Source organism: Panthera uncia, chromosome E1, assembly GCF_023721935.1.
Source record: "Panthera uncia isolate 11264 chromosome E1, Puncia_PCG_1.0, whole genome shotgun sequence".
NCBI classification, from domain to species: Eukaryota; Metazoa; Chordata; class Mammalia; order Carnivora; family Felidae; genus Panthera; species Panthera uncia.
This window is the reverse complement of record NC_064814.1, coordinates 9,384,366-9,409,661: the sequence shown is the minus strand read 5'-3', so window position 1 is coordinate 9,409,661 and position 25,296 is coordinate 9,384,366. Positions and strand designations below refer to the sequence as shown.

At 54.8% G+C, this 25,296-nt stretch overlaps 1 protein-coding gene across 2 annotated transcripts in view; it reads right to left on the bottom strand.

Moving 5' to 3' along the window:
• Positions 1 to 25,296, bottom strand: part of LASP1 (LIM and SH3 protein 1) — a 50,726-nt gene that overhangs the window by 9,809 nt on the left and 15,621 nt on the right. For both annotated transcript variants that reach the window (XM_049635909.1, XM_049635908.1), the window contains exons 2-4: positions 21,945 to 22,039; positions 11,988 to 12,072; positions 4,597 to 4,704 (exon numbers count right to left, since the gene is read on the bottom strand). In XM_049635909.1, the coding sequence (XP_049491866.1) occupies positions 4,597 to 4,704; positions 11,988 to 12,072; positions 21,945 to 22,000 (249 nt within the window). In that variant the 5' untranslated portion in view covers positions 22,001 to 22,039. The remainder of the gene's footprint in view (positions 1 to 4,596; positions 4,705 to 11,987; positions 12,073 to 21,944; positions 22,040 to 25,296) is intronic.

Genomic DNA, 25,296 nt, shown 5'->3' with positions numbered 1-25,296 from the left:
ACAAATGTAAATCTGTTTACCTTCATTAGTTATCAGAGAAAGGCAAGTTAAAATCGCAGTGAAATACCATGATATACGATCAAAATGGCTAAAATGAGTAAGTCTAAGGACGTAGAGCTGTGGAGACTCTCTCATCACTGCTGGCGGGAGGGTAAGTCAGTACAGCTACTTGAAAAATAGACGAGCATTACTTGGTAAGGTGAAGGGTCGTAAACTCTAAGACCCAGCAATTCCACTCCACACAAACACCAGCATCAATCAAATGCTGGTATAAGCATTAAACGGAACACTACCCAGCGATGAAAAAGAGTGAACTATAGCTACACGCAAATACGTAGCTGAATTTTTTTTTTTTTTAGTGTTTTGTTTATTTTTGAGAGACAGCGAGCAAGTGTGCACAAGTGGGAGAGGGGCAGAGAGAGGGAGACAGAGGATCTGAAGCAGGCTCTGCGCTGATACCAGAGGGCCCGATGCGGGGCTCAAACTCACGAACCATGAGATCGTGACCTGAGCCAAAGTCAGACGCTCAACCGACTGAGCCACCCAGGCGCCCTGTGCCTGAATCTTTGAAATTTCAGGTCCTGTCGACCAATGGAAGAAAGACACAAAAAGAATACCTACTAGATGTTCAAAGTCAGGAAAACCAAAACTATAGTGTTTAGAAATGCATGGTTCCATATTAAACTTATAAAGAAAAGAACAGCACATGTTTTCAAAAATTACCCCAGAGGGTTGTCCCACAAGCCTGCCTCCAGGTCATTTGACCCTGGGGATGGAATTTTTACTACTGATTATACCATTTACTACTGATTATACCCAGATTCTAAAGACTGAAGCTAACTTACAGAATATGCACTGCCAGCTATTATTTTTTTTAATGTTTATTTATTTTGAGAGAAAGAGCGAGCAGAGAAGGGGCAGAGAGAGAGGGAGAGAGAACCGCAAGCAGGCTCTCCCCACTGTCAGCTCAGAGCCCGATGTGGGGCTCGACCCCACGAACTGTGAGATCCTGACCTGAGCCGAAACCAAGAGCTGGATGCTTAACTGAGTGAGCCACCCAGGTGCCCAGCCCTGCTGATTATTTTTAACTAATAGAAAGGCAAAGCATTTCTGCCCCTGGCAAAGATATTCCCAGAGTTTATGGTTTTATGGTCCTGTAGAACATTAACCAGTTCTACAGATACTGGCAGGGCATGGACCAGCTCTGTATCTAACTGTATCCAGCACTTTCTTTCACCGAGGAGGCATCACCTCTGCCTTCCTGCCCTCCAGCATAATTAACTGAAATATATGATAGGTGCTCACTGCAGGAGAATTATGTTTTTAACACTTTGAAAACTTGTAAGAGGAGTTCAGTAATATTGTTTCTTGACTGATCAGTACACACAGAGGTTTGCTGCATGTGTTACCGGGTGTTACATTTCACAGAAAAAAGAAAAGAATTGTATACAGAAAATCAATATGTAAGTAGAGACATAGGCAAATACAAGCAGAGCTTCTCTACTAGGCAGGGGCTCCCAGAAAAAGGGTGTCCACGACGAAAATTCCCCAGTCCCTTACAACCGTTAGAGCTCATGACCAAAGGCCAGGATTCCAGAAGGATACACTGCGTCCCAGAGGCCATCCCTGGCCTCTCAACGCTTTTGATGCCTTTCATGAAGACACAATCACCCCAGAAGTATAACTTACCAGCACCTTGCCTCAAAAGTTTCCACACATTGTCAGTACCCACAACGGCCCAATTTTTCAACCAAGCTTTCCTCTTTGCCTCTTCTTTAGCCACAAGGTGGAAAGGAGACAGGTCTGCCTTTACAGAAATGAGAATAACATTGACAACACTGATCTGATGGATGACAGACCACACACGTCCAAAGTGTTGAAACACCACCGGGGGAGACCAGCCACTTTTTCAAAATGCTCTTGCTTGTAAATCCTCTAATCTGGAGCATATTCCTCCAGGGAGGCAAATCTCATCTCTTTGCAAGATGCTCTGACCTCCCTGGAAACAGCTAACCTGGGAAGTGAGTGACAAACTATACACAGGATGCTATTTTGGATACAAAACAAAAGGTGTGGCTCTAAACACTATCTTTTCCCAAAACTCTTCTGGAGGTTGGGACAATTGAGCAATGGCTCTAAGCATAGCTTCAAGTTCCCTTAGAGTTCGGGAGGCGGCCAGGCCTGACACCCTCTGACGAGGGCTTGGTGAAGTTTTTTCAGTGTTTTTGTTTTTATGTTTATTCTTTAAGGGGAGAGAGACAGAATGCAAGCAGGGGCGGTGCAGAGACAGAGGGAGACAGAGGACCTGAAGCGGGATCTGCACTGACAGCAGAGAGCCCGATGCGGGGCTTGAACTCACCAACTGTGAGATCATGACCCGAGCCGAAGTCGGACACTTAACCGACTGGGCTACCCAGGCGCCCCGAGTCTGCATTTTTAATAAACCTTTCCACGTGATTGTAGCATAGGTGTTTGGAGGCCCACATTTGACAGACTCTAACTGCATTCACCAAAACCAAGCGTCTTCCAGGTTCGTGGTCACACCTCAGAGGTCCCAGCTAAAGCTGCAAAAGCAGAATCGGGTCAGGTTCAAGTCACCTCCCCCAACTCAGAGCAGAGGACAATCAGCTAATTGCAGCCCTGTGGTTAACGAAAAGATAGTTATCTCCTTAGGTGTAGGTGTCCTGGCCACAGTGAGTTCTGTTACCAGGGCTCCTCAGATATTAACACCTCCAATAACTGGGTAGGGAATACTCTGGAAGCCTTCCAGAGAGGGAGGCAGAGATGACTGGGCTTGCTCGTCTTCTGCCCTCTAAAAGCCACAGGCTGGAAGCAATGAGGGGATGTGCTGGGGAGCTGGGGTTGTGGAGGACAGCACGTGTCCTCGCAGTGGAAAGCCACAGAAGCTGGGGAGTCAGGATGCCAGCTTTGTGAGCCATTCCAGGTTTTCCCCATTGCCCAAGGCTTTGCCCCCTCCCTCCCACTTGCCATGTGGAGAGTTGGAAGGCATAGACCTTCTTTAACCCTCTTTACCCTCCAGACGGTCTGGGCAGCACCAGCAGGGAAGCTCCAGGGTGTGCGGCCAGGCCCTGGCTTATAAAGAAGCAACTGAAACAGGCTTTATTTATGTGTGTATTCCAGGGGAGGGGTGGCGGCGGTGGTGGTGTGGATTAGAGCCCTCCCAGCCCAAAGGAAGCGCTCCATTTCCTCAAACCACAAATTTCAAACTGCAGGGCAACAGCCTCGTGGCAAAACCCGCTCTGTTACCCGTTCGGTTAAGTCTGCAACGAGCATCTTTACAAAATAAAATAAAACAGAAGATATCTGAACGCTCTCCAAGTAGTAAGGATTCTTTCACGTAAGTCTTGACTTGCTTTTCTCTCTAAATAAACAAGCGTGCCCGTTTGGGGCGTCGCTATGTGAAATGTATTTCGTAGCGTAGGTTGCAAAGTTTGAAAGCCATGGGCTTGGGCGTGATGGGTGCTCCCGGGGTAGGTTCTGGCTCTGAAATCCACCGGAGCCGCTGTGGAGCCCTTTCCCAGCACAGCCCCATCAAGAAGGCCGGGGGGAGGAAGGGGGAGGCCTGTGGAGGCCAGGGATGAGCGCCAGGTGGACCACCTGGCACCCAGGCCCTCAGCCCAGAGGGACACTGGGCAACCTGTTGACCCCTCCCTGTTCTAGACATAAAGACAACTGTTTGCCGAGGCGTCCATTCGTAGGACCTCCCAGACGAGGCTGGCCCACACTGCAACTCTGTGCCCCAGGACCCTGTGTACGGGTCCGCAGCCCATGTTCTGTGCTTGTGGCTCAAAGCAGCGCTCCGCCCCCACATACCCAAAACCCCTCAGGCAGCCTCCCCACAAAGGCAGAGCTGCACTGGCTGCTGGCCGCTGGCTCTACCAAGCAGGAAACCAATGCCTATCCCCTGGCCACAGGTGTCATGGGCCCATCGATCTACCACCCACTCTCTATACCCAGTCCTGCCCTAGCCACACACGGCTGACCATCCCCAGCCCAGGAGGGCCAGGCCAGGGGGTATGGGGCCAGCCAGCAAAGCCAGCTGGGGTTTTTACACAGGAAGGAAGAGCAGGCCGAGGTGGGGGAGGAGGCCGAGGGAGGGCGGAAATGACTGCAATGTCAGCACCCAGAGACAGACGAGGGGGAGGCTGGCCCCTCCCCACCCCTGCCACCCAGTTATGACCTCTGTGCTTAGACAAAACAGTCAGTCTGGACCCTGACACCCACCATAGCCAGGAGGGGAAATGAAACAAAGGAAAAACTTCAGAGAGGGTGGGGAGTGATGTAGCACATAGGCCCATCCTGTCCACGTACCCCTAGAAGTATGGTGCTTTCAAGGCAGACATGCTCTGTGGGCAGAGGGCAGAACAGGGGAATACGGGTGCACAGAAAAAAAGGCCTCTGGGAACCTCACACCCCTTCTTCCCTCTGCTCAAGCGCCTGCCACCCAGGCACACCCAGAAGGGCCGGGGAACAGCGGCGAACTGGCCTCGTTCATGCCTGCCAGACCGGCAGGGAGGGGAGGAGCAGGGAGGGCAGCAGGTCAGTGCAGGTTCCACGGCAGGCAGGGGAGCATACGTTACTGATCTGGTCCTGGGTCTTCTTGATTCTCTGGAGTTCCGGTGTATCTGCCACCACACTGAAGCCTTTGCCCTTGTTCTTCTCAAACTCCTCCTTGTAGCGCACCTGGAGGACCAAGGAGGGGAAAGGGATTCGAGTGAAGGCAGGGGCAGCAGAGAGGGCCCCAGCCTGTGGCCACCTTTGAGGCGGCAACCGGCCAGGAGAGAGATCCCGACCAGAAATCCCCCTGCAGCGACATCTATCACCCACCCCCAAACGCAAAGCGGAAGCCTTAGCCAAGAAGTGTTAGGCCGCTAACAATAACCCGTTAACACGTATTCAGTGCATTCCGAGCACCAAGTGCTTTACGTGAATTCTCTCATGTGAGTCTTACCGTGTTCTATTATTGGCTCCATCTTACAGATAAAGAAACTGAGCCAGAGCTAGGCAAAGTCCCCTGCCGAGGTCACACAACTTGGCAATAAATGTCCAGAGCCACCATGGTGCAAACTCTCATCTGCCGGACTCCTGACCCTTCACCGCTAGCCTATCCCGCCTGCAAGCTATAGGAAGAAGGTTCTTTCCAGAGCTCCAAAGACAGCCCCAGCCAGGATGTGGCCCTACCCACTGAGAGCCCGGAGGAGTGTTTAAGCGACCAGCTGAATGAAGGCTGTGCCAAGAGACAGAGTTAGCACCCAGAGAGAAGGGCAGTGAGACAGCCACTCGAAGACTCCATCAATGCGTCTTTGACAGGCCTGGCGGCTTCCTGGAGACTGCCAGGCCCGCTTCTAAGGTCAATGCCACATGAGGGGATGAAATTGGCGGGGGACAGACAGGACTTCACAACAGGCTTCCTACCACCCCACCACTGCCTTCTTCTTCTGAGAAATCCACAGAAATTCAAGTATAGAGGGGCTCAAGTCGGACGTACGAAAGGACTTCCTGAACACTAATAGAATTGAAATATGAAAAATATCTTGTTTTCTCCTGGGGGGTTTGAAGCACAGAATGGAGGCTGGGAATGCCCATGGGACAGAGAACCGTTCGGCTTCCAGAGGCTTCACTGTCCCCCTCAGAAGGCAGCTGTTCCAACCCCACCAGCTGCCTGGATTTCCTCCATGGGGGCTGCTCCACTGTCCTAGAAGCAGGTCAGCCCAGGACACAAGGCCCAGGACCTCGGGAGTTTCCAGGATGGGACGTCCGGGCAGCTCCCAGGCATGGAGACATCTGGCCACAGGGTTGAGCTGCACCCTGACCCGACCGACGACACACACGTATAAATCTGTGGCCACACCTGTCAGTTCCTCTGCACACCCCCCAGGGGTCAGAGGTCCTTGTCCACTGTCTGGAGCCCAGCTTACCCATCCATGGGGTTCTTCATCCTAAAAAGGTTTCAGAAGCTCCTTCGTTCTGATCCAGACTGAAATCAAAGGCCTGGATGTGCTAGTTCCCATCAGACTGGAAGTTAATGCAGTAAATACAGATACTGACCCACCCCAAGGGCCCAGAACTGCCTCCAGCATCACCTCTTCCAGGAAGACCTGGAGCAGCAGGGCAACTTTTTGTGTTGGAGGTAGAGGGACCCTTTGGGAAAGGGGCATTAGGGAGGGGAAAGCATTAGAGCCAGAAAATTACAGCTCCAGATGCAGAAGCCCCAAATCCAAGGTCTCTGGCCTCGGTTTCCTCATCCGTGAAAGGGCTGTCACAGGAATCAGTTAAAATATGGAGAGGGGGGCTTCCCGTCACCGAGCATGGGCAAAGAGCCAGAGGGAGCTGGTTCTAACACGGGCGCAGTCTCCCACTTGCTAAGCGATCTCGGGCAAATGACTTAACCTCTTGAGCCTCCGTTTCCAATCTGTAAAATGGGGATAGTACCACTCATTCCAATCAATGGTACAGACTACAGACAGTGGCCCTCACACAGCAACTGCATCCTGAAGCATCCTGAAGCAAGGCAGGGCTCAATACCCACTGAGAGGGCAAGCGTGGAAGTGCTCTGTCAACGTTAAAAGTGCTGAACAAGTGCCAGACCTCCATTCTCTCCTCCACTTCCTGGCCTTGTAAGGGTCAGGCCCCTAATCCAGGGGAATAATTGCCATGGCGACACTACAATGACATCAGCTAGTTCCCAAGCTCAGGAACTGCCTCTCCCTCCCTGCCGGGGAAGGAGAATTCATTTCACTCCTGGCACAGGCAGCCAGATAGGGCGGGGCTGGGGTGGAATGGGGGCTGAGAAAGGATGGAGGGAGGTCTGGGCTCGGCACCTCTTTGCTGTATGTCACTAGGTAAGTCAGTCTCCCTCTCTGGAATCCCCTGAGCCGGGGGCCGGCCAGCTGATCTCTAAGAGCCCACCCAGCTCTGGAGTTTGTGACCATTTTTATGTTCGTGCAGGCCTTAATTATGAAGAATCAAGGTGAGAAACATTCTCTGAGAGGCCTTTTGGTGCTGGAGTGGGTGCACAGGGAAAAGGTCGAGAGCCAGGAATTCGGGGAGGGCCCCGCTGCCTAGAGCAGTCCGGGTTTCCTTGTCACCCAAGCAGGAGTGTTTGCCCTCATCTGGGATGGCTCGCCAGAACATGATGGGGGTCTCGGAGGGAAGGGACCTGCCCAAGGTCATTCAGCCTAGTTGTTGGTAGGGTCAGGGTACAACTCAGCACTGTGGGCGGATGACTCCATGCCTAGGAACTGCCTGGGCCTCCCATCCTGGAAATTCCCAAGGCGGGGCCAGATCTGATGCCCGAGCAAAGGAGGTACAAATATAAGTGTTTGTCACATGAGTGGTGAGTGAACTGAACAAACACAAAATCTCCCAACAGCATAATTTAGAACTTAACTGCGTTGCTGACGTAACATAAAAGATCGTGACTTAAAAAAAAAAAAAAATTGTTTTCTGGAAAAAAAAAATACAATACCGACAATTTCCACCGACTATGTGCCTACTATGTGCTGGGCACCCATACGATGTAACCCACCCCCTTCTAACAGAAAAGAAATCAGTTTTAAAATTAGACAGACACAGATGGGGAGGAGAACTAATGGAAAAGTCAGTGCTGGAAGCAATCATGAAAAGGTCATTGTGTCTACTCCCCAGCTTCATTGTGCCCAGGCTCCATTTCCTCTCCTTTCCAGGAGAATAGTTAATAGTGAACATTTATTGAGTGCTGACTCTATGCCAGGAACTGTTCTAAATGCCTAATATATACTAATATCCTCACAATAACCTTTGGAGAAAGGTAAGCCCCATTTTACAGATGAAGACACTGAGGCTCAGGAAGGTGAAATAACTTGCCCAGGGTCACACAGCTAGTGGTGGCAGACCCAGGATCTGACCTTCAGCTGGTTTAGGTAAGAGTGACAGAAGTGGGGCGCCCGGGTGGCTCAGTCGGTTAAGCGTCCGACTTTGGCTCAGGTCACGATCTCAAGGTTTGTGAGTTCGAGCCCCACATCAGGCTCTGCGCTTCCAGCTTGGAATCTGGAGCCTGCTTCAGATTCTGTGTCTTTCTCTCTCTCTCTCTCTCTCTCTCTCTCTGCCCCCACTTGTGCTTGCTCTCTCTCTCTCTCTCTCTCTCTCTCAAAAATAAATCTCTAAACATTAGAGTGACACCAGTATGCTGCCTCCTGTGCTGGTCACAGACCACACTCTCCTGTGCCTCAGGGCATTTCTCACTCTGTGCTGGGACTGCCCAGCACCACGGGGGTGTGAGATGGGGGAAAAAATGAAAGAGGCATTCTCTTTGCACTTCTGCAGGGCCTCAGAGGGCCACACAGACACCCCCAGCTCAACCCCACCCCAAAGATGTCGCCTCTCTGCTCAGCCTGGGGGCTGGAGGTGGGAGAGCTACCTCGGGTAGGGGATACAGCTGGGCCCCAGTCTCCCGTTCCCTGCTTCAGCCAGGCCCGGGCAGGACCACCCAGAAGGTCATTTCTGGTCAGTTCTGTGGTTACCTCCTCCACAAGGGAGGCTCCAGGTGTCCCAGACACCCAAAGTACCACTTTGGGAACCAAACTAGAGACAGGAAAACAAATAAAGTTGAAATAGCACCAGCGGCTTCCAGAGGAGAGGGCTGAGACACACGCACCCAGACCAGGAAGGGGCCCTGGAAAGACACCAACTGACACCCTGGTGGGGTGGGGCAGGGTAGGCAGAGGAGGCTCCCACTTCCCTTCCTGCCAGCCACAGACTGCTCTAGCAGGCCCTGCCCCCATAGCAGCCACAGGAGCCAGAACCTGTCACCACCCCCGGTCAGGCCCACTCATCCCTTCCAAACCCAGTGCATCGGCCAGCCCCGGACCTCCAGGTGACTGGGCTTTGCTGTCCCCATTTTACCAGGGAGGGGAAAAAAAGCTATGAGAGAAAAGCGGCCAGGCTCAGACCACAGAGCTGGGGGCGAGGTAGAAGGAAGACAGAACCAGGCTTGCAAAGAAGGCAGGGGCCCTACCCCCACCCGCCACCTACCCCAGTCCAGAGCCCCGACTCCGTGACTCACACCCCACGCGGCAGAAGCAAGGGGAGAGCTGGGGTCAGTTCCACCCACTCCCTGCCTGCCCCCCAGCCCAGCTCTAAGGCTCTGAGTATGTCCAAAAGGCTCACGAGAATCACCAGGGCAGTCAAAATGCAGATTCCTGGGCCCTGCCCAGAACTACCAACCAGAAACCTCTTGGGTAGGGCCTAGGAATCTGTATTCCAGTACGCACATGCGCGCACGTGTCTGTGTGTGTGTGTGCATGTGTGTCCACACACTGTCTCTCTCTCTCTCCCTCTCTCTCTCTCTCGCTCTCTCTGTCCCCCACCACTGGTAACGGCATCCTGTGGGTCAAGAGTACCAGGCTGGGCACCACGTCAGACTACAGAATTGGTAAGAGCAAAGGGTTTGAAATCTGCTTCTGTCACTGGGCTCTGGGCAAGGGGCCTAGCCTCTCTAAACCTGTGTCCCCATCTGTAGAATGGGGACAAAACAATCTCTCTTTCATCAGGTGGTCATAAGGATTAAATGAGGTCAGGGCCTGGCCCTCAGCGAGGACCGCATGGAGAATGACCGCCATTCTCACAAGGTCCTCAGCCTGCCCGAGAGACAGGAGGAGCCCAGGAGGTGAGCAGCAGGCCAGGCCCCTGGGGAGCAGGGAGCAAAGGCAGAGGAACCTTTGGAGCCTGAGCACCGGGCGCTTCCTCCTACAGACCCCCCCCCTCAGGGATCTGGTTCCAGGGGCAAAAAGAGCTACAGCCGTGCTTTTGTGGGACTGACAAAGGCTGAGAGAATTAATAGGGTTTGAATTTCTCCTCCTGAGAGTAGGTGTGTGTGTGTGTGTGTGTGTGTGTGTGTGTGTGTATGTGTGTGTCTGCCCTGGCCTCTGCCTGAGCGTGTGCACATACTCTCACACCTCTGGACCCACACCTTTCCAAAGACCTAATGTCCCCTCCCCATACCTCTTCTTCCAGGTTCCTCTGATGGGGCCCCCACCAATGGGGGATCTGACCGTCCCTCTCAAGCTGTGGGGGGAGTCCGGGTCTCCCTGGATGCTGTGGCCTACCCACCCCCCGAAGCCCCCTCCACCTCTGGCCCCAGGGGGCCTTCTACTGGATTGGGAGGCCAGGGAGGTAGCACGCGGCTGACCAAGGAGGGTCTGGCCAAAAATCTTCCCTGTGTAGACTAGGCCCAGGCCCCAGAGCTGCCTCAGCCCCTCTCCCTGCCAGCTGGACCACCCTGACCTCCTCAGCTGGCCGGGGTCTGGTATCCATACCGGCTCTCCCTTAACTACAGGTTTCACGCCAAGCAGGGTCCGCCTCTGGGCTGGCAGATGTCAGCTGCTGCTGAGGGAAAAACGAGCTTCCCCTACTTGCTCCCAGCTGCTGTGGGAAACAGGGGAGGCCTGAGCCTCAGGCCTCACCAGGGCTGTACATGGTCAAGGTCACTGTACTTGGGAGTGGAAAAACCAGAGGCCAGATCCTGCAACTTCATTTACTGGGCGTGTCAACAGGCAAAGCCTCAGTTCCCTCATCTGATATCCCCCAGAGTGGGGTCAAGGATCCATGAGGCAAAGTAACTAAAAGCACTTGCTGAACTATAAATGTTCCCAGCAGCACGAGGAACTATCGTGTTTAGTATCAAAGTGGAGACAGTGTTCCTTAGGGAGCTGGGTGGAAAACGGGAAAGAGCACAAGTCTCAGAATTAGATAAACCGGCCTTCAAAGTCAGCAGCATCCCTTCCCTCTTCCCTAAAGTAGAAGTGACCTTAGAAGCGACCTTGCCAGACGCACAGGCTGAGAACTAAGGGAGCTTCGATGCCCAGGGCATCAGAGGCTCAACAAGTTAGTGGTTCACAGTGTTATTACCCCTACTACCACTGTCTGATCTTAGCAAGCCCCCTAATATCTCTGGGGCTCTGTTTCCTCATCTTGCACCACGGGAAAAACAGCACCTTCCTCACAGCTGCCGGGAGGAGCCAGGGAGAGAGTGCGCCCACAGCCCCAGGCAGCACAGGGCTGGTCCTCCTTCACGCGACCTACTAGGAGATAGGGCCCCAGAGAGGTCATGTTAACATCAGACAGCAGGAGCCCCACTCCGGAGGGATCAGGAGAGATCCCCCTCTGTGGCTCAGGGGGACCTCCCAACATGTTCCTGGCCTTGGGCACCCTGCCCACTTGGCTAAGTCCCTCAGGGGGTCTCTGCAGAAGCCCCGCCCTGCCCTGCCCCCCCTTCACAGTCCAGCCCAGGCTTGTCCCAGGAGCCCTCCCAGACCACTAGGGAGAGTGACCTGTTCAGGTCTCAGGGCTCTGGATCCTTTGCTTATTCCTCAGTGTCCCCTAAAGACTGAGTTCTCCCTGGGGCACCAATCCATCTCCCCCCTCCCCCCCCCCCACCAATGGCACGCACCACTCCCCACAAAGCAAGTGCTCAAGAAAATCAGGCCCAAGGAGACAAAGGTAGGACAGGCCCCCAGGGCAAGGCCCCTTTCCCAGCGGCCCTCTGAGGGGTGGAGGAGGTTCGGAGACATGGCCATAAAGAGCCGACTGACCTCAGGCTGGCACCAGCCTGGAGAAGTGAGTCCCTTCCTTTGGGGGGGGGGGGCGGGTTTGAGTGGAGAGGAGGGAGAAGGAAACAGCTTCCTGGAGGAAGTGGGCTTTAGAGACCACACCATAGTTCCTGGAGCAGAAAGAATCAGATACCGATACCTCCCCAGCCCACTTTAGGTAGAAAGAGGAGGGGGCATGCCTTCCTCCACTCCTTTGATAAAGGCAGGAAATAAGAAGCAACTGGTGCCCGGGTGGGGGCAGGGAGACAAGGCAAGTACCAGGATTTCAGCACCCTGGCCTTGCTTCGTAACCACAGGGGGAAGGAGCCCTTGCCAAATCCAAGGGTTACAACAGCCCTCCCTCCCTGTCAGGCCGCAGGGCCAGCCCCGCCCCCTCACCTGACTCTGGAGCTCGCTCTGTTGCTTGAGGCGGAGGTTTTCCGGGGTGTCAGCCACCATGGTGAAGGACTGCTTGGGGTAGTGTCTGCAGGACAGAGAGAAAACAGAGTAGAGGTCACTCTGGAGAAGGGGCAGGAGGCTCCTGGCTTCTCAGAGACATGACTCTCCTGGAAACTTCCTCTTCTCTGCCAGCAGCCCCTGTCCCTGCCCCAGCAGCACGAGCACGATGTGCATCACCCTTGGCTGAGGGGAGGCAAGCGCTTCTCAGATTTAGCCGGGGCGGAACTGGGAAGACAACATCAGGCCCGAGTGGCCGGCTGGCCATGGAGAACTGTCCTGAGCCAAAGGGAGGCCCTAGGGACAGTGTCTGAGGGTTTCGGATGACCCTTACTTGGGGATAATCCATGCCTTAGAATCTCGTGTGCAGGGAGGTTGAGTGGCCTGGGCCACCCAGGACGGCCCAACTAGACTGGGGAGACAATAGAGCAGAGGTCAGGACAAAGCTTTCAGCTAAAACCAGAAATGGGGACCAAGCAGAGGAAGGGCAGGAGGGGTATGGAGACAGAAGTAAAAGGGAATGGAAACAAAACAAACGAGGAAAGAAGGAAAAGAGAGAGACAGAGAGAGACAGAGAGAGAGAGAAACCAAGAAACAGACTCTTAACTATAGAGAATACTGATGGTTACCAGAGGGGAGGTGGGTGGGGGGATGGGTAAAATAGGTGATGGGGACCAAGGAGTGCACCTGTGATGAACACCAGATGATTAAAATAAGAACTTAAGAAAAAAAAAGGAAGAAGTAAAGGAGAATGGGACATACATATGGGGGGGAGGTGGTGAAAGAAAGAAAATGCACACATCCAGAGTGGTGTTTCAAAGGGCCAACAAGGGCTAACTTAACTGGAGATGAGAAATCAGCTGGACTCAGAAAGTCAGCTTGAGGCCCTCAAGCGCCAGATAACACCGTAACAAAGGCTGATGTTTTCCTCGTGCCTTACTTAGTTCACCAAATCCTCACAAATGCCCTATTTTCCCACTTTGACAGAAGGGAGAACTGAGGCTCAGAGAGGTCGAACAATGTGGCCAAGGCACACAGCCAGTAAGTGGTAGCATCTAAGTTTGCACCCAGTCTCCCCAGGGCCCAGCATCCTGAGCCAAACCCTCCAACTGGCAGACACGGGACAGACCGGGAGCCTGTTCCCCAGAAAGAGGGCTGGCTTGGAGGTAGCTGGAATCCGGGCAGCCCTCAAAGCCAAGCCTGTAGTGACCTCCAGGATCATGCAGTCATACCTCCTCATATCCCAGAGGAGGAAATAGCATGCTGGGACCACGCACTTAATACTTATCCGTTATCATAATTAACTTCTTTATCACATCGGTTTATTGTCCTCTCTCTACTTCTCCAGGAAACGAGGGGTTTTTGGTCTCTTTTGTCCACTGATTAACCTCAAACTCCTTAGAACAGTACCTGGTATTCAACGAACATTTGTTGGATACATGAATGTCACATCAGGCACTGAAGCTGGACGAAGACTAGAACTTGGATCTCCTACATCCCACTGGGTCATCACGAAGTCCCCCAGCAAACCAGCTAGAGGAGACGTAGCGCTGAATCACTGTGGCTTGTGGGTATGTGCTGGTATGTGAAATGTCTAGGGGGCCACATGGGTCCCAACTATTTCAGGGACTAGTGAGTGGCTTCTCTGAAAAGGAGCTGAGGTCCGCTATTTTGCAGCCCTGGGTGACCACACCTCACCACGACTGTGACCACCTGCAGATCTCCGATTCACACGCTGTCCTCAGGTAAGAGACAGATTGCTTCCTTCCAGGCATGTTTCATCCCAGTGGGCTGACATGCGCCCTAGAGCCGGAAATGAGCGCCCCCCCTCCCCGCCACTCCTGTGTGTTCCCCAGAGCTGGGAGGTTCTTGCTGGCACCACCCTGAACCAGTGCTACCTGTAAACACATAACTTCCCTGTGAGCCACCACTTGTGAAGGGTAGGTCTTTGGATTTGCACAACTAAACCAAGGTGAGGAGGAGTGTGTGACCAGAATGGACACAGTGCTGGACTCTGGTCCTGCCACTGACTCTCTGGGTGACTTTGGCAAATCCTTTTTGCTTCTGGGCTGGTTTCACTGTCCTGGACCTAGGTGATTCCAGCTCTGTCCCCCCACCCCCACCCCAGCCTCCACTGCCACACCTGGGCCCTGGCTCCCAGGTCACTTCAGGCCCTCAGCTCCCCCCGCGGAGGGAGGGAGGGATGAGACTGAAAAGCAAACACAGGTGCCTGCAGCTGGCAACAGAAATGGCCCGTGGATGACTATGGGGCTAAGGCTACGGCCCGGTCCCCAGGCCTGGCCCAGCTGCAGGAAGCTAGGGCCACCCACAGCTGAGGAGCTCCATTCAAAATTGCTTAGCAGTTCCAGAAAAGGGGAGGATCAACCAGGAGTCTGTTCCTAGAGACTAGAAAGATAACAGCAGGAGGGATCCAAGTAAGATCTCCAGCGGAACTGGCTAACCCTGAGGTCCTGGCAAGGAAGGCTTCAGAGATGACCCTCCCACCAGATCAGAGCCCTTCTGAAGGTGTCACGGGGTGCGGGGTATGGTGAGGAGAGCATCTGCAGGTAGAGAATCCTGTGGCAGAGAGAGGTGAGGTCTTGAAGCAAGGGCACCACGAGGAAGACATCCCAGCAGCTGTGGCCCGGAACTTGAAAGGTCAATTCTGAGATAGCACTGCTTAGCATCTGGGGGGGGGAAGGCTGGCAGGCTCAGCAAACACATGTGCTCTGGAGCGAATCTGCAAACCTGGGGTTTCTAATTTGCCTACATGTACAAGGTTAATTTAAAAAAAAATTTTTTTTTAAGTTTATTGATTTATTTTGAGAGAGAGCAAGCGCCAGTGGGGGGAGGGAGAGAGAATCAGAAGCAGGTGCACTGTCAGCATGGAGCCCGACGTGGGGCTCAATCTCACAAACCACAAGATCGTGACCTGAACTGAAATCAAGAGTCCGCCGCTTGGGGCGCCGTGTGGGTGGCTCAGGTGGTTAAGCGTCTGACTTCAACTCAGATCAAGACCTCACAGTTCACGGGTTCAAGCCCCGCATCGGGCTCTATGCTGACCGCTCAGAGCCTGGAGCCTGCTTCAGATTCTGTGTCTGTCTCTCTCTGCCCCTCCCTCACTCATGCTGCATCTCTCTTTGTCTCTTAAACAATAATAAACGTTAAAAAAAAATTAAAAAGTGTCTCTCTCTGTCTCTTAAACAATAATAAACATTTAAAAAATTAAAAAAAAAAAAAGCTGCTTAAGGGACAGAGCCACTCAGGCACCCCCTGAATGTACAAGGTTAAAATGGAGCTCCTGTTCCAGTGGCCCAAGGACAGCCAGACACGTGCACCTGACATGCACCGCCCACCCCCCCCACTGCAGTTCTGAGGCTCCTACAGCATACACGCTGTGTTGTTCCTCACACACGATGAATACATAGATGGGCCCCCTGCAGTGACGCACGTCCCGTAGCCACTGGAGCCAGAAGATCCACGCATAACAGCCCACATTCCAGGCCACATTCACACATCTCCAACAGGCCACCAGAAGGGCATCAGGAGACCCTCCCAACAGGCAGCGAGTGCCTCTGGATGGGATTGTCGGGTATTCATCACCCTCTCTTTGGAGACATCATGACCCCCAGGTTTTAGCCCCCGACAGCCAGAGCACCAATCGCATCAGAAGGGAGGGGAGACCAGCCTAGATGTTCATGCAGCTTAATCTGGCAGGAAGGGGGGACGTGGGGGAGACTTTAATCCTGCATTAGATTAACTAGATTAAAGAGGAGCTCCAGAACCTCCAATCTCTTACCCTGCCCCCCGGAGCCCCAACCCTAAGCCAGAAGAAGGCAGGCAGACATCTATTCCTCCTACTGGGTCAACCCTGTCCCCTCCCCACAGCCCCCAGCCCTGGCGAGACAACCCTCTCTTTCCCTTCCCCTGCTCACTGCGCTTCAGGTTCCCATGGCAACCCCATCCTCAGCTCCAGGCAGGAGAGCGGCAGAGCAGGAAGACAGAGAGAGTCTGTGGGGGTGGGGGAAGAGGCGCAGACAGCAAGGGTGTCCTCAGCTGCAGAGTAGCTCATGAGGGCCAAAACCAGGAGGCTGTGAATGCAGGATCCTTATAGACAATGTCGGTGAGGAAGACAGGTGCCACGGGTGCGTTTCAGAAGGAAGGATGCACAAACATCGGTGCTGTGCCCTTCCCCCACCAACATGACTGCCTTCCAAGAGGGCTGCAACTGATTTGACCTCCTTCCAGAAACAATTGCTGGGAATTCTACCTTTTCCCTCCCTCTCTGTTCTCAGGTTGAAGCTACCCCCCCCCCCACCCCGCCACCACCACCCGCTACCCTCAGATCCCAGTTGGGATGAATGGAGGTGTGTGTGTGCCAGTGTGGGTGCTGAGGCAGACAAGGGGCTACCACCCCAGCTAGTGACCCTGACGGAACCCCAGCCTCACCAACAGACTGCATCACGGTTGAGGGGATGAGGGAAGAGCTGGGTGTCCCAACCCTACCTGGAGCTTGGTGCAGAGCACAGCTGCTCTTTGTCCCGTCTGTGGGCCAGCCTGCACCCAGCCCCTTGTTAACTATTCCAGGCAGTGGGCCCTCTGCCGATGCCCCTCCCCACCCTTGACAGCAGCATCAGCTGCTCTGGGGAAGAGAGAGGCATGGACACAGTCCAAGTTCACTAGGACAGGAAGCCGGGGATGGGGGGGTGGTGGGTAGGCGCAGGGAAAGGGACCTAGCATCCATGAGGGCAAGAACAGGGACCAGGAGGGTAATCAGGCAGCAGTGGGCAGCAGCCTAGACCTCCGGGAGAACTTACAGGCATACCAAGTGACTTCTTGATAGACTGTATCCTGTGCACATCATCTCTTGAGATTTGCCACAAGGCTTTGGGTTAGAAAAGGCAGGCATTATCATTGTGCCCATTTTACAGAAAGAGAAACTGCTGCTCAGCGTCTAGGACAAAGACCTTGCCCAGTGCACTCCCCTCCACCACAGCTGCCCGGCTATCTAGGGGGAGGCTGCCCTGGGGAAATGAAAGATGTGCTTAGCGGGGTGGGTGAAGAATAAAGTACTTTATCTTTCAAACCCAACCAGTTGCCAAGTTGGGGCGTCAAGAGAGACCCTGTGGGGTCTCAGTCAGAAGCCACCTCCTCCTTTAATTAAAACTTTTCCAAAGCAGGTGTCTCAAGAGTGCAGACAGTGATGCGCAGGGATGCAGGAGAAGGGTCCTCTGACTAAGGACCCCTGAGTTACCTTCCTGCTCAGGACTCTGAGGACAGGGAGGATATCGAGGCTCCTGCTACTGGTGACAGGGACAGCATATAAGGCACAGCCCCACTCCTGCTCCTGCCATTAGCTGCATTCCAGAGGCTGAGCCAGAATAGACCAGAGATCCCGAAAGCTCAGCACCCCCTTTCTATAAGCAACCTTGCCCCTTCCAGCCTTGGACCCCTTCAAAAAACCACAGCTTTTTGTTCAAGGAGGAACAAAAATACATCAACAAAAGCAACAAGGAGCCTTTGGTTTTACCAAAGGAAAAAAAAATAGCCCCTACATCCTGCCTCTGGAAGGAGCTGCTGATTCTCCCGCTGGGAACACTGCCCGTGGGCAGGCGGGGAGGGCTCCTTTCTAACCCAGTTTCTTACCAGTCCCCCAGGCCTGAGGGGCTGAAATGGTGGGGATAGGAAGCAACAAGGAAGCATTGTTTGACCAGAGGAAAAACACAAGCAGCCAGAAGGATCGAGGCCAGACTTGAAGAGGGACTTACCAGCCCTCAGGCTGCAAGATGCAAAATCAAAGCTGGTACCAGTCCCTGATGGCAATACATAAAGAGAAATAATTCTGCCAAGTTGGGTAAGGCATGGAAACACTGGGCCTCAGTTTCCTCATCTATAAAACGGGTTCGTTCAGAAACAAGGTGATCTCTGAGGTTCCTTGAGGCCCTGACATCTCTGGATTTAAGGCTTTGGGAATGAGTCGGGGTGGGGGCGGGGGAAGAGACTGCATTTGGCCACTGTGGCTGCCCCTTTGAACCTGCCGCCCCATCCCAAACACACATCACATACCCGCCTCTCACTCCCACTCCGGGTGCTACACCTACTTCCTGACACGTCTGATCCAGTTTTTCCCAATCAGAGGCAGGAAAGAGGGAAGTGGGAAAGCCCCAGACCCCAGTCCTAGATTTGCCCACCAATACCCCATCCCCAAGAGCAGCTGGGATTCGACACAGTCTGGCAGAATCCAGAGACGTTTTGAGCACCCAGACCCCACACTCTGAGACCTGAGGGAAGGAGCAGGACCACAGTCAAGTTGTTCTCCAGTGCCGGGGCCATCTCCAGCCTCCTCAGCCCCGCATCACACAACTCAAGGAAACTGTGAAGGATGGACCCTGAAACCTGTAGTCAGTGAAGAGTTCCCGGGAAGGGGGCATCTGAGCGCCTCCCCCTTTCTTCCCTGACCCATGTCCACCTCCACACTTGATATCCCCAAACCTGGTTCCCCTGGTCTGCAACTCTGCCTCGGGTGTGCAGCCTGCACTGATTCGTGGCCCCCAAGGAGGAGGGCGCAGGCACATTTCTTCCCACCCCCACCCCACCTCTGACCTCCACACTCCCACACTATTTGCATGGAGGAAAGGGGGCAGGTTCGTGCATGCGGACAGATGAGCCCCACTTTCGGAAAATGTGGTTTACAAAACAAATAATCGAGGGTGTAAATATTCCTCTAACCCAAGGGAGCAGGCTCACTCCACCCACCTAGACGTTTCACGAAAGAATCTGAGGAACAGTGGTTCTGGTACCACGAGCCATTGTGCAAAAGCGGAAAGGCGCACCTCCCCCTTGCCATGGCAATGCCTGGGCGGCTGTGCCTGGAAGTATGACACAGATGCAACCTATTCAGTCTGACTCCCTGGCATCTCTCCCCGGCCCCACACCAGGAGAAAGCGTATGTGTCTGGATCCGCAGCAGGCACGTGTTTAAGGGTACGTTTGCGGGGGGTCCATCACGGCCCAGCAGGCTGGCTGTGATCTAGCGTGGGTTCTCTCTGCTGCCTAACCCCAAAACAAGCCTAGTGCAATGAGAGAAACAGAAGAGGCCCTTTGGCTGCTTACAGTCCCTTTCCGGAACATTTTAAAATCTCGGTCTTGAGAAGCCAACCGGGGAATGACTGACAGCCCTCTGCTCTCTCTTGACCACCCCCTGCAAGATCCTGACTCAGGGACTGGCCAGAAAGAGGCAGAACACAGAAGCCTCCCTGCACAACAAACTCATACACTCTCGCTCACTGAGGGGGGGAGGGGTCCAACTCCCTGGCAAAGGGCGGGGAGAGATCACCTGCCCCCGTGGGTCTTGAGCAGACGCTACTTCTGAGAAGGAGGGAAGCCAGGCCTGAGGTCCACAAAGCAAGGCCAGGATGGGGGTGGGGGCAAAGCTACACCCTGGCAAACCCCAAGATTCAGGAACCTGAATGTCACTGGAGGATGGGGCCAGAGGCAGAAAGCAAACAGGAAGGAATGAGAGGGGACGCGGGCACAGTGCCTGGCACGTGGCAGGTGCTCAGTACTCTTTGGTCTAGGGGCCCAGCATCCCTGGGTGGGAATGTGTAACCATGGAGAAACTGAAGCTCAGACAGGCCCTGAGGGTGCTCCCTGCAGGCCGAGCCTACTACATCTGGCTTATCCTGGAATTACCTCGTCAGGCTTGCTGGGTCCGGACCAACTGCTAGCAGACGCTGGCTGAGGGAGTGTGAGCGCCTCTGGCAGGGTGTTACTCTGCCCACTCCCAGCGGAGGTGAGACACAGCCTGAGACACAGCCGGGCCACACATCCCCCCAGAGCTTCAGCTCTCATTCAGAGTCCTCTGAGTCCTCCGAGGTAACATCCCAGCTGGGCCAAAGGTCAACTGGGCAGGGCAGAGGCTGGGGCGGTAAAGCCTGGGGAAACAGAGAGAGGCCAGTCTGCTTCTCTGGCTGGGGGCCAGGGCAGAGACAGGAGCCTCTGCCTGGGCACTGTGGAAGCAGCATCCGGGGAGAGGTGCTTCATCTTTTACCGCCCCCAGAGACCCCAACACCTCCAGGAGTCCCCACCCCCACTTACCGCAGCCTCCCCAGAAGAGGGTGAGAACAGTTAGCCTAGGACTCGGGCATCAGGCTGAGAAAACGCCGAGAAACAAGGACAAGGCTGGCTGCTGTCACCAACTCCCAATGCTCACTGAATGCTAGGCTACTAGAGTCTTAGGAAGAGACGTGGCTCAGCCAGACTTCTGCCGGGTGGGGCCGAGGCTCAGAAACTGCCCCCAAAGGAGTCTCAGGGCCCAGAATCCAGCTCCAAGTGGTCCAGCCATGAAGGGGTTACACTGCCCGGGCCTCTGGCTTTATTGAACCCCACCCCGCTCCCCAACAGAGGGAGGAAGTGGCAGAGAATCAGGGCTTGTGTGAGCCTGTAAGAATTCTAAGAATGTCCCATTTCCCTTGGGGGGTGGGAGGGGTTGGTAGGGGGGGAGAGGACCAGTGGAAGCTAATAGAAGAGAGGAGGCAGCTGAAGCAAAAGCCAGGAGAGAGCTGGGATCTTCCTTCTACCCCAGGCAGCCTTCCCAGTGCCCAATCCCTCCCAGAAAGGACAATATCCAGGTTGCTTCTTGGGCTTGAGATTTTTGTCATTTAGAAATCTCTTTTCCCAGGGGCCCCTGGGTGGCTCAGTCGGTTGAGCATCCGACTTCGGCTCAGGTCGTGATCTTGTGGTTCGTGAGTCTGAGCCCCACACTGGGCTCTGTGCTGACAGCTCAGAGCCTGGAGCCTGAATCAGATTCTGTGTCTCCGTCTCTCTATGCAGCCCCCCTCCAACTCACGGTCTCTCTCAAAAATGAATAAACATTAGAAAAAAATTTTTTTTAAGAAATCTCCTTTCCCAGTCCCTGACACAGGTTGGCATATAGCAGTTGGCAGGCACCCGTGCCTGATGAATGTTCAAACCCCCAGGGATGATGAGGTTGGGGTATCAGGAGGGGACTGGGGGTGCTGTGAGGGAGAGGCAGCCTTTCAAGGGTGTTTAAGCCCCCCACCCCTTTCGACAAGTCCCAGTGTTCCCCTCCTCAGCGATTCTGCTGCGAAGAGCCTCCTGACCAAAGAAATTCCTAGACGCAAGTCAGATCCTGAATTTCTTTGAATATGGATTTTGCCGTGACTCAGTGACTTGACCTTCTGAAGCCCTCACTAGCAGGGTGGCTGGGAGGTCCTGCATATACCGTGGACCTGCACTGAGTTTACACTTGCTACATATGACGTCAAGTTGAAGGTAGAAGGCGGTGCACTGTCCAGAACTGCAAGGGATGGGAGAGGGGTGTCCTTCTGGATGGAGGACCCCACCTCTACCCACCTCCCCGCATCAGGACAGGCTGCAGGTCCCAGTGTGAAAGGAACAGAGCCCCAGTCAACTCCACTGGAAAAGACATGAAAGTCTCCACGGCCTCCCTCACCAGCAGGGAGAGGCCTGCCCCAGGCCCAGCCACCCCTTCACGTTGCCCTCAGTTCTCAAGAGATGAACGCCAGAAAGGGCTGCTGCCAGAAGCCCCCCCAAGCCCCTCTGGCGGGGGGTAAGTAAGAGAGAGCACTGTTTCCTGAAGGAGCACGTTGGGCCCTCTCTCGCAGCAGGATGCACTGGGAAGAACACGCTTGCCTGGCTGGGTTTCAACCAGCCTCTCGCTAGCCGTGTGATCTGGGGGAAGAATATTCCTTTCCCGAGCCTCAGTTTCCCTCCCTGTAAAATGGGCACGCCAGCAGCCCTTACTTCATCCAGCCGGGGTGAGGACTAAACGCGCTGAACGCTTCTCAGGTAGAGCGTGCAAGTGCTGGGCAACATCATGAGAACACAAGGAAGAGCTAGGGAGGGAGGCAGGACTCACGCGTTGCAGTAGGGCGTCTTCTCGTAGCCCTTGTAGTTCTTCATGTTGAGTGTCATCTTGCAGGTCTCACAGTGGAAGCATGCTTTATGCCAGAACTGGGGACAGAGGCACAGAGGGGAGGACAGCCATCAGACACCAGGACTTCGGGAAGGGGCACTCGGGCCCTAGGAAGGAGCCCTCCCTCCCAGGGACTGGAACACAGAATCACCCCGGGGGTGAGCCGGGGACATCTCAAGTCACAGACTCTGGCAGCCGTTGACATTCTCCTCCCTTCCGCACTCCCCACCCGTCAGCCATTTGAGCTGTCAGGAGCAGGAGACGGGCAGGCACGAAGGGTGAGCGTGGAAGGGGCCGGTTCTAACAGTGGCAAGCTGTCCCCAGAAGGATGGCCCCACCTCCCCGACCACTCCCGCTGCCCCCCCCCCCCCCCCCCCCCCCACCACCACCAGAAGCCTCATTGCTTATGCAAAGCTGCCCCAGGGTTGCTAAGAAGCCACAGCTGCTGCTTGGGGCGCCTGGGTGGCGCAGTCGGTTAAGTGTCCGACTTCAGCCAGGTCACGATCTCATGGTCCGTGAGTTCGAGCCCCGCGTCAGGCTCTGGGCTGATGGCTCAGAGCCTGGAGCCTGTTTCCGATTCTGTGTCTCCCTCTCTCTCTGTCCCTCCCCCGTTCATGCTCTGTCTCTCTCTGTCCCAAAAATCAATAAACGTTGAAAAAAAAATAAAAATAAAAATAAAAAAAAAGAAGCCACAGCTGCTGAACTCAGAGGGGCAGCCCCGCAGCCTGACAGGGTCTGGAGAAGGGGAGGAGGGCCGGCCACCAGGCCCCTGGGCCGAAACCCTGGCACTCCTCACTCTCGCTCCAGGACCCCCACACATGGGCCCCTGGCGCTGCTCCAGCTCTCATACCTCCCACTTCGAAGGACCCGTGACCAGGTGGGGGGTGGGTGCCCCAAGCTCTAGCCACCACACTCATACCCTTTCTCCTTCCCTTCCCCTTCTCCCAGCCCCAGTCAGATAACTGGGACGAGAGGACCCCCACAGCCGCTCTCCCTCTGAGGCATTACAGAGCTCTGCTTGGAGGTACATCCCCCACAGTGGGCATCAAAGCTCCACCCTGACTAGCTGTGTGAACTTGGTCAGGGCGTATGCCTCCCAGCCATCTTCATGTCTGAAAAGAGTATCAGCAATAATGAGGAGCAAATGAGAAACCACCTGTAAGACACTCAGCGCAGCGCTTGCCCCCTCTAAGTACTCGAATGTTAGGTGCTGGGCCCCATGACAGGTACAAACCCAGCAGAGGGGGCTCAGCAGCTCCGGGTGGAGGCTTGTGTGTGCTGGGAAGCAGGTGGGTCTTCCCTGTGCCCAACCACAGCTACAATGCGGGTAAGACTCCAGCAAAACCCAGGGACCAATCCAGGGGGGCCAGTCAAGGGGAACAGAGCCAAAGACCAGGAGGGAAGGGGGACTGATGCAACAGAAATGCTCCCATCCTGAGAAATGCTGATTCTCGGGCAAACCCACACAAAGGATATAGAAATCGCCCCCCCCCCCCCCGGCAGCCCAGGATCAACACCAACCTGGAGTCCAGCTTCCAGGACCCCAGAATCCGGGCTGTCTGGTGAACTGGCTGGCCCGTCTCAGCCCCATTTCCCAGCAGTCAGAGGAAGACACTCCTGACCCCTCAAAGAAGGAGGCCGGAAGCCAGGGAAGAGCCCAGGGAGACTTGCGAAGGTGCCCAGCACAGGGCTGGTTCGTAGCCATCTGTTAAGGAATCCCTCCAAGACAGGGCTTTTCAAAATGTGTTGCCCAGCCAAGGGATGTTTCTGGGACACTTTGGAAGAGGGGACAGAAAAAAGGAAGCTGAGAAGCTGGGATACCACCTCCTCGACCCTGGCCCACTTCAACCAGGGACCAGGGGATAACTTGGGGGTAATCACCTTCTAACAGGGTACTTTCCCTATCGAGGAGACTCTCCGAAGCTGGAATAGTAAATGAAGTGATAGGAGAACCACTTTTTTGGGAAGATGGCCAGCTGGAAGTCTGGAAGCAAAGGCACGGCTGGCGTAAGCTTGGCCCTCACCCCAACCTGGGCCCATCCCAGAGCCCAGCCCAGACTCCTCTCCATACAAAAACCCAGCACATGCAACCTGGCTGGCAGACCAGAACAGGGTAGTCCCGGCCCCCACCAGCCCCCAAAGTCACAGCCCCTCTCTCTTCCCCAATGCCTGGGAGGTGCTGGCAGAGTGCCCCAGCCCTGTCACCACCCAGTCTGCTGGCCGCTGCCTGCCTAGCTGCACAGGCCCCTGCCTGGGCCTCCGCCTCCCCCCCACCCCCTCAGGGGCCTGCCAGGAAAAACATTCTCTGGAATCCGGACCATGACCCACTTTCACACACACATATGCAGGAATATGCACTGTCCTAGGACTGGGGACCTCCAACGCTGCCTCCTGATCGACTTGGGGGAGACACAGGGAAAGAAAGAGACAGCCCTACCCTAGCAGATGGCCAGGTCCCCACCCTGGAGCTGAGCCCCTGGGGAAGGGGGGCAGAGCAGACTGGCCAGGCTGGGGGTGCAGGAGGTTCCACAAGAAACCTCCTAGCTGCCTTTTGGAGGAAGGGGGCCCCCATGAGGGGATGGGGCCCATTTCCATCATTAGCTCTTCCCCCCTCACCCCAAGACCCCTTGCTCTCAGCTAACACATTAAAGGCTGGGGCAGTAGTCACCTGTTCCCTTACATGGGGCTCAGGAGCAGAATAATGAAAACAAGAGGGGACCGAGTGCCTTCAGGGTCACTACTGAACTCAGTCTCTGAGTCTGGAAAGTGGTCTCACAGAGGGGCGGGGTGGGGGTGGTGGGAGGAATGAGATGACCCAGTTCCAGGCTCCAAGCCCAGCACTGATAGCGGCTTCCTGTCACTTCCCTCCTCTCTCTAGAGGAGGGCTCCAAGGTTAAAGAAAATCCGGCAGCTCCCGCTACTGTGTCCTCTTTGGAGCGGGGCGAGGGAGGAGTGGAAGGGGGAACAGAAGATGACAAGTCACCCAACAGTCCCTGTGGGCCAAGCCTGGGCTGGGGACCCCAAGGGGACCCCAAGAGGAAAGAAATCCCATCCCTGTTTCAGTCGGGTCCAGTGAATGACACAGGGAAATAAGTCAGTACGGCCCCACCAGGACCTGTCTGCCTCCCTCCCTTGCCCCACTGGCCTTGTCCCAGAGCAAGAGCACCCCCTTTTCCCAAAGGCCCCAGATAAGAAGTTTTCAGAGATGCATTCCTGAGCCTGTAGTCTCGGGGCGGCGGGGGGCAAAGTACACCTTTGGGCGTGCAACTCTAATCCTTCCTGCTGCCCTGGGAGT